We start from the raw sequence: 18025 nt of genomic DNA, 5'->3' as shown, positions 1-18025 counted from the left end.
GCCCCATAGCTGACACAGAATTAACACAGTCCAATTTTTGAAGACACACAAAACCTGCTCCGCACCCACCATCATATACTCCAATGTAGGGAAAAATATGGCTCCAAAACTCTCTGGCTGACGTCATCAGCGACGCCTTATTAAATATATAAGCATGTATACACATACAAGCGATTTCTGCTGGAATCCGCCCATTTCCTGTTGCAGACTGTGACATCTTCAGTCACTTCCAACATACCCCCTCACTAAATTCTTATCATGACACTAAATTATATTATCGAATATAATTTACCGAACCCAAATAGCGTATAAACCCAAAATTAGGTCTGGGGAAGGTGTGGCTTACATCTGCGCTTTTGATTGGCTGAGATGCCAATAGGCGAGTCTGTGTTTTGTAATCTCGGAAAGGCGGCGTGGAAGTGTCTGTGCTTTTATTTTTTTATGGAAGAATTTCTTTTCCGGCAGTATCTTGCTAACTGACTGATACAGCCCAGTAATTCCAGCAGGTGAGCTTGTTAGGGCCTAACTAATTGCGACGGGAGAAGTACGCACAGATTTTTGCTGTCAATGAGCTGCAGTCTTTAGAGGGAGGACGGGAGCTAGGTGCATGGTCTTTCCCTTCCACAGCTTTCGCTACAGCTTCTTTTGTCACAGAATTTCTTGTTAGGTAACAGCTTTTTGAACATCTGTTCCTCACTGTTAGCGCTAGTGAATATTTTGTAGCTTTACAACTCAGAATATCGTACAGGTAACATTTCCACTTCTCACCCAATTAACTAATTTTTGTAATCAGCTGTTTCCTCCATTATTTAAATCGTCAGAACCAGCAATAAAGGTGTTTGCAAGAGCCTGACCGAACTTGTTTTGAGTAGCAATTATATGTACAAATAACTTTTAAATCAAAGATTGTAATGCATATTGAGGAAATACACTTTGTTAATAATACTGTCATGATTGCTATCATTGATAGGAACAGGTTTATAACACTTTAATGCATGTGTGCACATTGATGACTTTTTACTTTCTACTCATTACATTTATTTTTTTACATTTTCATTATGAATATGTGCATTTGGTGCCTCATACTTTAAATATTTTCTAAATGGTGACTTTTTACCCTTAACAGAAAAGGGACTTAAGCAAGAACAATGAAACACAATTCCATCCACTGGTTCAGGAAGGGACTTCGTCTCCATGATAACCCTGCCCTGCTTGCTGCAATGAAGGACTGTGCAGAACTTTATCCGATCTTTATCTTGGATCCATGGTTCCCCAGGAACATGAAAGTTAGCGTGAACCGATGGAGATTCCTCATTGAGGCTTTAAAAGATCTAGATGAGAACCTTAAAAAAATAAATTCAAGGTATTGGGATTGAGTGACCTTTGGAGCTAAAAGCTAGCTTTAATGCATGGATGGAAGGCAGAGCTGTGGTTGGGATATCATAGTTGGCTTAGAGATATCAGGTTGGAAGTGTGCTCTGGAGTTCTGAGGAAGACCTTAGACTGTAGCACTATCCCTAAGCACACCCCAAGGATTCTAGCAGCTTGACTGCTGGCACTCCTTTTTTTTTTTTTTTTAAAAGAAAAAAAAAAATTCACTGCCCCAGGGTACTGTATGCTGCATGGTATAACTGTTTTCATTTATCCTTCCATGTGTTCTCTGCAGCAATATGAGTAGGGCGCTTGTACATTACAGGAATCTTGGCAAAAGTTCTTTACTGTGCATTTACCTATCCAGGCCTGACTGGATTTACTAAATTACCAGGAAAACACAATAAATTATAGTGGCACTCCTCCAGTGTAAGTGCTGCCATAGTGGTTTTAGTGCCAATATTGATCATCTCTTCATCCTTATTTATGTATATCTGCCATTTTTACAGAATCTGTTTTCTCACATAAATAAGCTCAGTTAAACTGATGTAACACACAAGGCCTTGAGAAAGGTCCCGATGGGGACCGAAACGTAACGTTGGCTGTTCATGCGTTTTTAATACACAATTGACTGTTTTTGGAATATAACTCGGTGTTGCTGGTCTTTTTTGATATTTAAATCATTTACCTTGCACCCGAGCTAAGAGCTGAAGCAGAGTGCCACCCTGGGTTTGCTATATATATATATATATATATATATATATATATACTGCATTGTGCAAAAATGTGATATTGTAATGAGCAACTGAACTATTTTACAACTTTTTATGTTTCTGTAGGCTATTTGTGGTACGGGGAAAACCTACAGAAGTGTTTCCATTGCTTTTCAAGAAGTGGAAAGTGACTCGACTGACCTTTGAGGTGGATACTGAACCCTACTCAAGGCAAAGGGATGCTGATGTGGAAAAGTTGGCTGCTGAGCACAATGTGCAGGTCATACAGAAGGTGTCCAACACTCTGTATGCTATTGACAGGTACTTGTATTATGAATACAAAATACGCAGTGTAATAAAAATATTCTGCACACTAATTTAGCAAGCATATGCCATAAAGGGATACAAAACATCCAGAAATGTGCATCAGATATAGTTTAAAGCAAGCCTTTTCTGTGGGAGGACCAGAGGCTGGAGGTGTTCACATTGAGATGTTCAGTTGGTAACAGGCTGCTCAATGGTCCAGATAGCAAATTTAAAAAAAAATTAGACAGTTCATGGCATCTCTTTGTACAGGCTGATCAAACTTTATGGGTTGTTCCCCCTTATGCTTTTTTATTTTCATGTCATGCTTCTTTGTGAAGAAGCATGACATTTTATTACATATGCATGTTTTGCTGACTGATAAATAATATATATTTCTCTCTGTGTGTTATAATTCACAAGAGTCATGAATATCCTGTAAATGTGAGTCATGTGACTCACTGAAACGTGTGCATTATAATAATTAAACTAACCCCTGTAAAAATATATTACAATATTAGAGGTCACCTCATAGTCCCATGACCTATATAAAAGTACTTGTCCTTCGGCCTCACCCTTTTATCTAGTCGTGAAACTCATTGATGACTTATAAGGAGGAACTTTATTCACTATATTTACAGGAATGAACATAAACTATATTATATGCAACCTTTTACCCAGACATTTAATTTCCTGGATGTAAAAACCTCTGCACTTTTGTTGCTTTGTTGCCACAGCCTTTTGTAGCTTATTAGGTGGGGGAAGCTTTATGTTTATAACTGGCACTGCCCTAGACACTGGCCCTCTGCCTGTCGCTTCTCTCAAAGATCGCCCAGGGCACTCAGAATATGTGCCAGTCATCTTGCCCTTTAACTCTGCTGGAGCCCAAGGACCACCCCTCAGTATAGAAAAAATGGCCCTGGATGGGGTAGAAATTCTTGAAATCGCCCCTCCATTCATTAAAATGGGAATCACTTGAGAGTGTGCTGAACACTTTCAAGTGCCCTCATTACAGGCAATTATCACTTAAAAACATGGCAGTGAGCAATAATTTCCTATCGTTAAAGTTCATTGGAAAATGTCAGGTTAATCCCACTCAAATTAAGGGAGGAGTGATTTTGTGCATATGGGAAAAGGGTGGTGGGCAAATAATAAAGGATGGTGGCAAGGTAAGGCAGAAATATGACAGAACAGTAATTCAGTAGTGCAAACTCATATTTTGAGTATTGTGAGATTCCTTGAGTGTTCCTGCTTTACAGATGACAAGATGCTCAAAATAATTTCTACAGTAATCTGCACCTACAGGTCAGGTGATTATTGCTTCTTAAACAATGGATTATGCCTGATTATGCTTCATTACTGCTCAACTATAAAACTATTAATGGCTTTTTACTATATAGATGTAGTTTTGAAGAATTTATTATTGATTTATGTAATGTCTTGTGGACAGAACAGCAAAAGAATTGTATGTTTTTTTCGTTTGTTTTCAATGTCAAGCAGTGCACTTTCTATAATATAGGATAATAGCTGAAAACAATGGAAAACCCCCTTTGACCTATGTCCGTTTCCAGACTGTATTAGCCTTGTTGGGTCCCCCAAAGCGCCCTGTACAGGTGCCAACTCAGGAGAACATGAAAGGTACCTTTTATTGCATAGAGAAACCCATTGTAAGCTACCTACATATCTTTATGAGAAGCCTTAGCACATAAGTAAAATATTGTGACCTGCTGATAATGTGCCTTGAGTAGAATTTCTTAACTAATGGTACTTGGATGGCAAGGATGTATAAAAGGCAGTTCTGCATAGTAGATGACATTAGTTTAAAACTGGCCTCAAAAACTCTATTAGATCACCCTTATGCGTACCTCCCATACAATAGCTTCAGAAATGGCTGCTGTTCATTTAGGGATGTCCACCTTTAAGTCAACTTTAAGTATGTTATATGTAGACCCATTCTAAGCAACTTTGCTTTTTATTTTTTTTATGGTTTTTCAATTTTTCTTCTTTCCAACCTGGAATTGATAGGTTGTTGATGGTCATGGAAAACAAAATAATTAATTTGTATCAGTCTTCTTATTTTTATTGCTTATCTCTCAGGCCCACTAGTTTTGTGACTAGGGTAATCAAGTCAAAGTTAATCTAAAATTTAAGTTGGAAACGGTCTTGCAATACCACTGTCAAGTTTATTTTATAGGAGAAGGAAATATCACAACAGTGCAAGCTAGAACTGTATATTTGTTCTCCAGAAAGTTTTACAATACCTGAGTAAACAGCCTAGAAGCTCCCTCTGCTTATTTAAGATAGCAGCTGCCATTTTAGCTTTCATGCTACAACTATGGCTGCTGGTAGCTCAGATTACACAGCACAGTTGGGAGGGGGGAAGTGTTGAGAGGATGGAGTGGGGGAGAGAGGAGCAGACTCAGTAGACTTGTGCTGTGCCCTAAAGGATTTTTCTGAGGAGGAAGTCTGACACAGAAGAACATGTATACACAAAAGAAGAAAATAAATCCTGTGTTTCTTTTGATAGAGGACTGCTTTTCTGTGAGCATGCATGGCTTCATTTACATAGACCTTTCTGATGAAGCTTACTTAGTTTTTACCTTTCCTTCTCCTTTAAAGGAAAAAAATCCCCCCTTTTGGCATGCTCATTCAGTTGGACTAAAAATGGTGCATAAACACTATATGAAATTCCAAAAATAAATGTGTTTTTTGATTCCACAGATTAAAATCAAAACCACAAGAATCAGTAGGCCCAGAGTCATCTATTGTGAAGTGAATTCTGGAACTCGAAATGCCTGTGCTTTTCAGTGAATCTCTGCACTATGGAAAGAACTATTTTTAGCAGTTTTGTGTTTAAATACCTTTATTACATAATCCCAACGGAATACGTGCATGTCAAAATATGATTAAGCGCCTTAAAAACACCTGATTTTTTTTAAATTGTGAAACAATACCTGAAATAGCCTCCTGTGCCAGGTCATACACCCAACAGATTAAGTGATGTATATCCCAAGTTGGTAAAGTGTGAGCATCCCAGTTCTAAGGCAGATTTAGCATTCAACAATAATTAACATTCCAATTTAAAAATGCAGATCAACAAAAATGAGAGAATATTCTGTTCTCTAGAAATTTTCTGTAACTGTACAAATAATATATTGGCCTCCTGGCAGGATAGGCTGACACTCACTGCTTCATTTTAGCCTTGAAAGTAGAATTCTAGCAGTATTTGTTGTTTTGTTTAAAGGAGAATGCAAGTCAAAATTTAAAAAGCATACTGCCCAATATTCCTCCTATTGTTTAGTAAAAACGCCACACTTTTGGCTCACCTAATCAAATATTTACTCAGTCACACTTACTTCACATTTTCTAGAACAGGCAGCCATCTCTAAAAAGGTATTCTCCCTTCCTTTCACTCCTTGCTTCATACTGCACATGTGTTTCGTTCCCTCCCCCCCCTCCCCTCTGCCAGATCCGCTTCTGATTAGCTGGTGGGCATGTGTAGCTCAGAACAGCAGACAGGATCAAGTTACACACATGCTCAGAGAATAGGAAGGCTGCCGCTGGCAGCCTACAGGAAGGGAAGAGAGGTTTCAGTGATGTCACTGTAGTCTTCACACTGCTGTAGGCTGCCAGCACCATATCTCAGAGAAGCAAGCAGGGGATCTGGGAATTTAGATATGCAGTAAGTGCTTAAAAAGAATGCCTTTAGACTTACTTTTAATTTATATTAACCTTTCATTGTCCTTTAACACTGCTTTTTCCAGATTGCTGTACTTTATGGAAATCCTCATACAATGAAAAATATGGTGTGCCCACATTAGAGGAGCTGGGCCAGGATTCTTTGAAACTTGGACCTCGCTTGTATCCAGGAGGAGAGAGTGAGGCTTTGAGCAGACTGGAACTCCACATGAAGAGAACGGTCAGTAAAGTGAAACTCATTTTTTCCATTTGGAGCTTGCCCCAAATAATTAAACTAACACACGAGAAGTATATTATCATGCTGGATACTTTTTACTGGGTTCTGTAAAGCTATCACTTTTTTAAGAAATAGGTGCTGTGCTTTAGGTGACTTTTGCACTTCCAGTGTGGGCATCCCATAATAAGCGAGTGTACTAGCTTGCTCACTATGCTGAGTAGTGCTCAGTAGAAAAACACCCAAGTCCAGCCATGACTCTTTAGATGTTAAGTTGGAAATGCAATATCTTATCTGAAAGTAGTTGCATTGTGAAGTGCTGGCTTTAGGTTAAAGCACAGACACAATAACCTGAGATGGCTGTCTACACACCAATATTACAACTAAAAAAAATACATTTATTGGTTCAAAAATAAAATTGTAGCTGGTAGTGTGAATTATTTGCAAAGTACACAGTGTAATTTAGTAATAAATCTATGCCATAGAAATCAGGAAAGAATCTTTTTAGGAACAGTTCTGGCCTGTGCCCCTTGATTCTGTTGTCTGCAACTTAGGCTAGATTTTGTATTTGATCAAACATGTAGCGCACATCTAGAGCAGGAGAAGAAATAATGCTTGAATGAGCACTAAGAGGCATGCTTTGCACCCCTTAGTGCTCTTCTATGTACTTAAACTCCACATTACTCGAACCAAACTTTAACACATTACTAATCACCTCCACAATGTAACAATAAGGTCATGTGCATGAACGGTACAAAAGGGTTTTTTATTATTGGTTATAAAAAGGATTTTTTTTTTTTTAAAAAATGTTAAACTCCATGGCTAAATGCAATGCATATGTAAAACATTTACTTCACTTTTCAGACCTGGGTGTGCAACTTCAAGAAGCCAGAGACGGAGCCAAACTCTCTGACCCCCAGCACTACTGTTTTGAGCCCATATGTGAAATTTGGCTGCCTCTCTGCTCGGACCTTTTGGTGGAGAATAGCAGAAATTTACCAGGGGGTGAGCAAGATGTTATCCATATTAGCAGAACATGTGTGTTTATTTAATGAAAGCTAAACTAATTGTTAGGCAGAAGAGGAACAATTTTTGCTTATGCACAAGCTTGTTATGTAGTTTAGGTATTATTACTGTTATTACTGTTTATTTAGTACCAACACATTCTGCACACCTTTTACAGAGATTATCATTCATATCAGTCTTCACCAGTATAGCTTACAATCTGTATTCCATAGGGCCCATAGTTTATTTGCTAATTAGAGAACAGCTAGCAGTAAAGAAAGAGCCACTTGGTCTATTTTGTTAAAGGGGAGAGTCACCTTTGCAGTAACTTTTAGTATGTTATAGAATGTCCTATTCCTAGCAATTTTGCAATTGGTCATCATTCATTTTGTTTTTTTGTTTTTTTTTTTTCAACTATTTGAAAAATGTTACGCATCCACCATTGGGTGGCTTATTATAAGTGGCTTACCTGAGACACTTGGTTGCTGCTTGTTGAAAACTCTACTCTATTCTTTCTAGTTACACATAATTTAACACCATGGCTGCAGAAATGTCATAATTCACACCACTTCAGACTTTGTATAACCCATTGAAGGTATTAGAAAACATAAGGCACCAAAAAAAGCCAATCATACAAATGTATGCTTTTTATGCTGGAATTTTATTTTGGAATTTGCAATATTTTAATTTTTGGGAGTAAGACTTTAAAGCTGGAGTGTAGAACATTTTACTAATGTACTGTTATATTTCCATTTGTTTTTAGAAGAAACATTCTGACCCTCCAGTGTCTCTTCATGGGCAGCTGCTGTGGCGTGAGTTTTTTTACACGGCAGGTGTAGGAATTCCTAACTTTAATAAGATGGAAGGAAACACCGTTTGTGTTCAGGTTGACTGGGGCAACAACAAAGAGCACCTTCAGGCCTGGAGTGAGGTATTCATATTTAATTCTCTCTGTGGCAAAAATACTTAACTGGAATGCATTTAAAGCTCTGCTGATGCACAAAACCTGACGAGATACAATTACAATACTAGCATTAGAGGCTGTAGAAAGAACAAAAGTCAGAACTAAGCATAAACGACATACATTGCCCCATGTAAAATTATATTTATGTAATGAATGGCCCTGCGACCCTGCACTTAGTCTTCAGAACCCTTGTTTGTGGGGGATTTTTGGGACAGGGCAGGATATTGAATTTGATGCCATGCTACAACTGGCATAAAGTACAGGGCTTGCTGTCCCTGCATTTAGTGTTTTACTTTTCTAGTGTCTATAGCCACTGACCTGGGTATGTTAAGATCATTTCACAATGTTGCACTTGTAAAAAGCTTTCTAATGCAACACTTGCATATAGGAACCCAGATGACTCTTGGTCATTTAAGATTTCTGATGTGCATATAATGGAAAATGGAATGGCTTAATATGAAGGAAAAGGTTTTAAGAAAACCAAAACAATTTATAACCTCTTAGTGCCCGCTAAGAATTAGAAAAGATTTATATTTGGTGGAATTTTGTCAATATTTGTAATCTACAAGTTGACATAAACCGTTATACATTTTCAGAGGGTTTACTTGTGTTTCAGTAAGCAGTTTAGCCTGCCCATCTTTTAGAAAGGGCATTATTCTCCACTGGTTCTTTTGAAGAGTCTATTCCCAAAGAGGATTAATACAGTGACCCTACATTGTTAAGGACCAGTAGCAGCTAATACAAACCTAACTGGGTAAAGTTAAAACAACACTAAAATAAAAATATGCTGTGTTTTCTGTAATCGGTATATTTCAATAAAATTTACCTTAAAATTATTTAATTCTCTAAATAAAAATACCTAATTCAATTAATCACTCAACAATCAATATACAGTGGCTTGCAAAAGTATTCGGCGCCCTTGAACTTTTCCACATTTTGTCACATTACAGCCACAAACAAGAATCAATTTTATTGGAATTCCACGTGAAAGACCAATACAAAGTGGTGTACACGTGAGAAGTGGAACGAAAATCATACATGATTCCAAACATTTTTTACAAATAAATAACTGCAAAGTGGGGTGTGCGTAATTATTCAGCCCCCTGAGTCAATACTTTGTAGAACCACCTTTTGCTGCAATTACAGCTGCCAGTCTTTTAGGGTATGTCTCTACCAGCTTTGGACATCTACAGACTGAAATCCTTGCCCATTCTTCTTTGCAAAACAGCTCCAGCTCAGTCAGATTAGATGGACAGCGTTTGTGAACAGCAGTTTTCAGATCTTGCCACAGATTCTCGATTGGATTTAGATCTAGACTTTGACTGGGCCATTCTAACACATGGATATGTTTTGTTTTAAACCATTCCATTGTTGACCTGGCTTTATGTTTAGGGTCATTGTCCTGCTGGAAGGTGAACCTCCGCCCCAGTCTCAAGTCTTTTGCAGACTCCAAGAGGTTTTCTTCCAAGATTGCCCTGTATTTGGTTCCATCCATCTTTCCATCAACGCTGACCAGCTTCCCTGTCCCTGCTGAAGAGAAGCACCCCCAGAGCATGATGCTGCCACCACCATATTTGACAGTGGGGATGGTGTGTTCAGAGTGATGTACAGTGTTAGTTTTCCGCCACACATAGCGTTTTGCATTTTGGCCAAAAAGTTCAATTTTGGTCTCATCTGATCAGAGCACCTTCTTCCACATGTTTGCTGTGTCCCCCACATGGCTTGTGGCAAACTGCAAACGGGACTTATGGTTTTCTGTTAACTATGGCTTTCTTCTTGCCACTCTTCCATAAAGGCCAACTTTGTGCAGTGCACGACTAATAGTTGTCCTATGGACAGATTCCCCCACCTGAGCTGTAGATCTCTGCAGCTCGTCCAGAGTCACCATAGGCCTCTTGGCTGCATTTCTGATCAGCGCTCTCCTTGTTCAGCCTGTGAGTTTAGGTGGACGGCCTTGTCTTGGTAGGTTTACAGTTGTGCCATACTCCTTCCATTTCTGAATGATCGCTTGAACAGTGCTCCGTGGGATGTTGAAGGCTTTGGAAATCTTTTTGTAGCCTAAGCCTGCTTTAAATTTCTCTAACTTTATCCCTGACCTGTCTGGCGTGTTCTTTGGACTTCATGGTGTTGTTGCTCCCAATATTCTCTTAGACAACCTCTGAGGCCGTCACAGAGCAGCTGTATTTGTACTGACATTAGATTACACAGGTGCACTCTATTTAGTCATTAGCACTCATCAGGCAATGTCTATGGGCAACTGACTGCACTCACACCAAAGGGGGCTAAATAATTACGCACACCCCACTTTGCAGTTATTTATTTGTAAAAAATGTTTGGAATCATGTATGATTTTCGTTCCACTTCTCACGTGTACACCACTTTGTATTGGTCTTTCACGTGGAATTCCAATAAAATTGATTCATGTTTGTGGCTGTAATGTGACAAAATGTGGAAAAGTTCAAGGGGGCCAAATACTTTTGCAAGCCACTGTACATTAAAACATTATTAAAAAAACTCTATATGAGAAACTGTCTAAAAAGCAGAAAACATTGATTTCCTTGGCAGTAATATTAGTTAATATGTATAAATAGAAACTTTCAAGCTGAAATCAATGACTGAGTCACTTCACAAAGCAGACTTTGCTGACTTCTTTAAAAGCAAAGTCGATTCTATCCGCAAACAATTTTCCCAACCTTCAAATACCGGTAATCTTAACCTTCCCAAATCTCCTCCTTCCGTATTCAGCTCCTTTGATCTTGTAACAGAGTCTGAAGTTTCTCAGCTTCTCTGTTCATCTCTGCCTACTACCTGCTCACTGGATCCTATGCCCTCATCGCTACTAAAACAGTGTGCCCTTGCTCTTACTCCAGCTCTTACCCACATATTCAATTCCTCTCTGGCTTTTGGTACTTTTCCCTCTCTATTCAAACAAGCTTGTGTCAACCCCATTCTTAAAAAGTCTACAATGGACCCGTCCTGCCTTTCTAACTACTGTTCCATCTCCTTCCTGCCCCTAGCCTCTAAACTCCTGGAACGTTTGTCTTCTCCCGTGTCACTAACTTCCTCTGTACCCATAATCTGCTGGACCCTATGCAGTCTGGTTTTCGGGCTGCGCACTCCACCGAGACGGCCTTATGTAGAGTGGCAAATGAACTCCAGACTGCCAAGGCCAAAGGACACAGTCCTCATTCTCCTGGACCTTTCCTCTGCTTTTGATACTGTCGACCATTCTGTCCTTATGCAAATTCTCTCTTCTCTGGGTATCCGGGATCAGGCTGCATCCTGGTTCTCTCCCTATCTCTCTAACTGCTCCTTCTCTGTTGTTCTTGCTAACAAATCTTCTACCCTTAGTGTGGGGGTGCCTCAGGGCTCTGTGCTTGGTCCTTTACTGTTCTCCCTGTACACTCTCTCTTTAGGTGACATTCTTTTGGTCTTAAATATCACTTATATGCAGATGACATCCAGAAATATTTAGACACCCCTGCATTAACCTCTGATGTTCAAACCCAGATTGTTACTGCCTCCTGCCTATCTCCTCCTGGATGAACCAACACCACCTCCAACTTAACCTAGCTAAAACAGAGCTCATGGTCTTCTCACCCAAACCTAGCCCTTCTCCTCCTTTCACCATCACTACTGACGGCATGACCATTAACCCTGTTAATTCAGCACGCTGCTTTGGGGTCGTCTTTGACCAGCCCCTCTCCTTCTCTAACCATATTAAAAACCTGCAGCTTTTTCCTCCGCAGCATTGCCCCATATATGCCCCTTTCTTTCACAAGGAACAGCTAAAACACTAATCCATGCCCTTATCTTTTCCCGTTTAGATTACTGCAATATCCTACTAACTGGCCTCCCAGACTCCCACCTCTCTCCCCCGCAATCAACCTTAAACTCTGCTGCCAGGATCCTCCTGCTCTCTCATAAGAGGGAACCTGCTCAGCCTCATTTAAGCTCTCTAGCGTGGCTGCCTGTTAAGCCAAGGATAGCATACAAAATCCTTCTAACATTCAAAGCCCTTCACTCCTCTGCTCCTCACTACATTTCTTCACTGGTCTCTCTGCACGTTCCTGGTTGTCTCCTCTGCTCCTCTCAGAGCCTCCGTCTTTTTACACCATCCACACCCACTGCGCTTTCTCGTCTTAAACCTTTTTATCTCGCTGCTCCTTACCTCTGGAACTCTATCCCTGAATCCCTCCGTAGGGAACACTCACCTACTCTCTTTAAGGTAAAACTCAGATGCTACCTTCTGGAGCACTAAAACATTATTTTGCCTAGTCCTGCACTTAGAGGCAAATGCCCATACCTAGCACACTCTTACCTTCCGATTTGTGCCTGTATGGTTACCCAACCACTTAGATTGTAAGCTCTACAGGGCTACCTCCTTCCTACTGTGTCTCATACCACATAGCACTTACTCCCTGTGTATTTATACTTATTTATTGTATTTATTTAACACTTGTCCTCCCTGTGTGTAATTTTGTATATTGTAAGATTGTACAGCGCTGCGTACCCTTGTGGCACTTTATAAATAAAGTTATACATACATACATCAGTGGCAAGTAGACAATTAGAGACTTAGCAGATAGGCAAAACAGTCAGTTAAACAAGAAGGAAAGGTAAAAACTAAGTAAACTTTTATCAGAAAGGTCTATGTAAATATAGCCATAAGCACTCACAGAAACACTGCGCTAAGTCCTCTATCAAAAGAAACACAGGATTTCTTTTCTCCTTTTTTGGGAACATGTTCTTCGGTATCAGACTTCCTCTCTCTTAGGGCTCCTTCAGGTTTGGGGCTTGAGTTTGCTCAGGTCGCTCCCCTCTACACCTCCCATAAGAACTCGCTTTCCCCACCCTTAGGAATGTGTGATCTGAGCTTCCAACGGCTATAACTGCAGCAGGAAGCTACCAAGACCAAGCTAAAATGGCAGCTGCTATCAGAGGGAGCTTCTAGGGCTCTTTACTCAGGTATAGTAAAACTTTCTGCTGAATAAATATAGTATTCTAGGTGGCACTAATGTGGCAAATCTATTGGCAGTAAAATGCCAAAATGATTTTCCGTCTCCTTTAAGTATTTGATCCTTATTATTTACAATAGTATCCAACACTGGGTATACCACAGGCAAACGGGTGGGCAAACTTTTTGGCTCAGGGGCCATATTGACTTACAGGCGGCCCGGGCCGGGCCAGCGTTACGCTCAGGCCTACCATCAGAAATCACAAGGGCCGGAGTCGGCGGGCCGGATTGAAAAGGCTAGCGGGCCGTAGTTTGCACACCCCTGGTGTATAATCACTCATCTCTCCCACTTGTGTACTCAAAATGATACATCTCGTTGTTCTTTCTTGGTCCTCTTTTCTGCTATAAAAATTATGCAGGCCCTTCTTTTCGAAAGGGTAATTTAGAATGAACTAACACTTCAAGTTTTGTCAAACTCTACTGCTCTTATCGCTAAGCTGGGGCATGCACATTAAAAGCCAGGACAGCTACAGTGTCCTTGCTGCTGATTGGTGATCAGAGCTGTGCAGGTTATGACATCAAATATAAAGGCAAACATGGCAGCCACTGGGTTCACACAGGAGTTTGGTAGGGGAGGGTAAAGGTGCCTCTGTGTGTTTTAAAGGATACTTTCTTGTAATAAGAAAATTGGATTTGATAGATTGGCGCTTCACTAAAATCCTAGTAAAACGGCATGCTTCATTCTATTTTCCTTAGCAATGCTTCTAACCCTCCCCCCCCCAAACCCTGGTCATTACTTTACATGTGTTGTGCATCTGTGATTACCTAGGGGCTTGGTGTGGTTCTATTTGTTGTCCCTACTAATAACACAGTAATCTAATGGACTCCAGTCATGCTTTTGCTACAGGGGACGTATACTTGGCTGGCCTATGGCCATATTCTTTTCCGGAGACAGAGTTGCAGGGTCTGCCCCCTGGTAACTGAGAAAAAATTGTAACGTTATTTTCATAGCTTTACTACTGTGCACTTAAAGGGGTTGTTCCCTTTGATGTAACTTTTAGTCTGATGTAGAGAGTAATATTCTAAAACAGTTTGCAATTGGTCTTCATTTTTTATTTGTAGTTTTTTAGTTATTTAATTTTTTGTTCAGCAGCTCTGCAGTTTGGCGTTTTCAGCAGTTATCTGGTTGCTAGGGTCCAAATTACCTTAACAACTAGAGAGCAGTTTGAATGAGAATATGGTTAATTAATAGAAGAGAAGCTGATTAGATAAACAAATAATACAAAGTAACAATAAAACTGCAGCCTCACAGAGCAATGGTTTGTTGGCTCCTGGGGCCAGTGATCCCTGTTTGAAAGCTACAAAGAGTTAAAAGAAAAAGGCAAATAGATAAAAAAAAATAATAAAGACCAATTGAAAGTTGCTTAGGATAGGCAATTGTATAACATACTAAAAGTTAACTTAAAGGTGAACCAACCCTTTAATGTAAGAGAGTTCATATTTACAAATATTGTAAGTACTTTTTACAACCTCATTTTTAGTTTTATAATGCATTTCATCTACAGATATGGGATTCCTTATCTGGAAACCTGGTATCCAAAAAGCTCCAAATCTTCTCCCATGCAGTACCATTTTGTTGGTAAACAACCCTATTGGTTTTATTTAACCTTTTTAGTGCCACAGGACGTAGAATCTACGTCCTGTGTATCAAAGGACCAAAGTGCCACAGAACGTAGATTCTACGTCCTGCTGCACTTCCGGTTTTGGGAGCGGAGGAATGGCTTTTCAAGCCATTCCTTCGCTCCCCACTCGTTCCCCAGCCTCCAGACAATAGTCAGAGGTGGGGAACGAGTGGCCCCTGGGTAGCGATCACCCAGGGGCCCCATGGGACTTACCTGCCATCCACGTGGCTTTCTGTGCAGCTCCTCTCCCTTCCGCAGCTTCCCCCTCTGGCCCCCCTGCTTCCTGCCCCGCCCCCTCACATGGGCTGATGCTGCTGTGCCAGATCGAGTTTCTCCTGCAGATCCTGATCTTCTAGACCCCAAGTAAGTGGCAAATACACACACAAACACACAATCACACATTTATTACACTAATACACACTTATACTCACACTTACACACACACACATGCATTTTTGGGAGGTTTTCAAACATTCATCACTTACAGCACTTAGAGAAAACTCACACTTGGTTGCACACTCGCACACATGCACACAAAACACATTTTACACACATGTACACACACACTTACACACTTATGTAATTTTGTAATTATTTTTTTTTTTCTAATCGCATCGTTTTTATTCTTGCCTGAAAAAAATGTTTTATTGCCATTGCGGATAGTGTTTTCGCTAACCGCACTGCGCAATACCTTTTGTGTATTATTTTGGTGTTTCTACTACATTTTCTGTGATTTTGGTGGATTTTTGGGTATTTTACTGCATGTTTAGCCATTTTATAGCATTTTCAGTTATGCATAGTTGTTGTTTGCTTGACTTTGTCTGTAAAACTTATTTGCCCTAGCCAAAATACTCAAACTGTTATTCTGCCCGCAGATATTATTAGGCAAAAAAAAAAAAATGATTTTAGTGATTTTTTTTTTATCTTTATCAATGTTATTGCTTTTTACATTGTTCTTTGTTACTTGTCTTTGCACATGGACATTTTGTCTGCTGTATTTCAATTTGGCATCCTCTGTACCCCACATAGTTTGGTAAATCTATTCATATTGGGCATCAAACTGTTCAGTAGACTAGTGGCGTTCATACTTAGAGTGTTTTATGTTGGTACGTTACTAAATGTGGGGTACATAATGGGGCAACATGCAAGCTTTGTGACGATTTTCAGAAATGTCACAAAAACAGTTCTGTTTAGCATAGCTTTGTAGTTTGGTAGTTTGCAGTAGAAAGTTTTATTTACCCATTTTTGTTTTGTCAGAATGTGTACTTTCGGAAAATATATGGTTTTCTAGGGTCTCCTTACTGTTAGGTGGTCGTATGGCACATAATACACATACCGGGTGCAAAAACTGCATGAGCCGAAGCATCTTATGTGAAAATTCATATGCACTATTTTTACTTGGGTGCCCCTGTATCCCACATAGTTTGGTAAATCTATGCATATAGGGCATCAAACTGTTCAGTAGACCCCTGGCGTTCATATTTAGAATGTTTTATGTTGATACGGTACAAAATGTGGGGGTAAATAATGGGGTAAAATGCAAGCTTTGTGACAATTTTCAGAAATGTCATAAAAACCGTTCTGTTTAGCATAGCTTTGTAGTTTGGTAGTTTGTAGTAGAAAGATGTATTTACCCATTTTTGTTTTGTCAGAATGTGTACTTTCGGAAAATATATGGTTTTCTAGGGTCTCCTTACTGTTAGGTGGTCGTATGGCACATAATACACATACCGGGTGCAAAAACTGCATGAGCCGAAGCATCTTATGTGAAAATTCATATGCACTATTTTTACTTGGGTGCCCCTGTACCCCACATAGTTTGGTAAATCTATGCATATAGGGCATCAAACTGTTCAGTAGACCCCTGGCATTCATATTTAGAATGTTTTATGTTGATACGGTACAAAATGTGGGGGTAAATAATGGGGTAAAATGCAAGCTTTGTGACAATTTTCAGAAATGTCATAAAAACCGTTCTGTTTAGCATAGCTTTGTAGTTTGGTAGTTTGTAGTAGAAAGATGTATTTACCCATTTTTGTTTTGTCAGAATGTGTACTTTCGGAAAATATATGGTTTTCTAGGGTCTCCTTACTGTTAGGTGGTCGTATGGCACATAATACACATACCGGGTGCAAAAACTGCATGAGCCGAAGCATCTTATGTGAAAATTCATATGCACTATTTTTACTTGGGTGCCCCTGTACCCCACATAGTTTGGTAAATCTATGCATATAGGGCATCAAACTATTCAGTAGACCCCTGGCATTCATATTTAGAATGTTTTATGTTGATACGGTACAAAATGTGGGGGTACATAATGGGGTAAAATGCAAGCTTTGTGACAATTTTCAGAAATGTCATAAAAAACGTTCTGTTTAGCATAGCTTTGTAGTTTGGTAGTTTGTAGTAGAAAGATGTATTTACCCATTTTTGTTTTGTCAGAATGTGTACTTTCGGAAAATATATGGTTTTCTAGGGTCTCCTTACTGTTAGGTGGTCGTATGGCACATAATACACATACCGGGTGCAAAAACTGCATGAGCCGAAGCATCTTATGTGAAAATTCATATGCACTATTTTTACTTGGGTGCCCCTGTACCCCACATAGTTTGGTAAATCTATGCATATAGGGCATCAAACTGTTCAGTAGACCCCTTGTGTTCATATTTAGAATGTTTCATGTTGATACGGTACAAAATGTGGGGGTACATAATGGGGTAAAATGCAAGCTTTGTGACAATTTTCAGAAATGTCAAAAAAATCGTTCTGTTTAGCATAGCTTTGTAGTTTGGTAGTTTGCAGTAGAAAGATGTATTTACCCATTTTTGTTTTGTCAGATTGTGTACTTTCGGAAAATGTATAGTTTTCTAGGGTCTCCTTACTGTTAGGGGGTCTTATGCCGCATAATGCACATGCCGGTAGCTTATATTGCAGTGTATACACTTTGTATGCACTAACTTCCTTTTGGGGTCTCTAAATGCCAGATACAGTGCTGATCCTATGCACAATGGGCATCAAACTGTTCAGTGGACCCTTGGTTTTCATATTTAGGGTGTGTTTTCTTGGTACCTAATGTTATGTGGGAGATATGGTGCTTGAAAGTGGAAGATTTGATGT

At 39.6% G+C, this 18025-nt stretch overlaps 1 protein-coding gene across 1 annotated transcript in view; it reads left to right on the top strand.

The window, feature by feature from the left end:
• Window positions 1-449: 449 nt before the first annotated feature.
• Window positions 450-18025, top strand: part of LOC100144974 (uncharacterized) — a gene marked incomplete in the record, with an annotated part of 26993 nt that continues 9417 nt past the window's right edge. The window contains 7 exon segments of the mRNA NM_001126540.1: window positions 450-506; window positions 1127-1363; window positions 2211-2405; window positions 3907-4025; window positions 6152-6306; window positions 7165-7305; window positions 8069-8236. Coding sequence (NP_001120012.1) covers window positions 1149-1363; window positions 2211-2405; window positions 3907-4025; window positions 6152-6306; window positions 7165-7305; window positions 8069-8236 — 993 coding nt within the window.

This window comes from Xenopus tropicalis, chromosome 7 (assembly GCF_000004195.4).
Source record: "Xenopus tropicalis strain Nigerian chromosome 7, UCB_Xtro_10.0, whole genome shotgun sequence".
Taxonomy (NCBI): domain Eukaryota; kingdom Metazoa; phylum Chordata; class Amphibia; order Anura; family Pipidae; genus Xenopus; species Xenopus tropicalis.
Note: the sequence above shows the minus strand (reverse complement) of the source record. Positions and strands in the feature narration are given on the sequence as shown.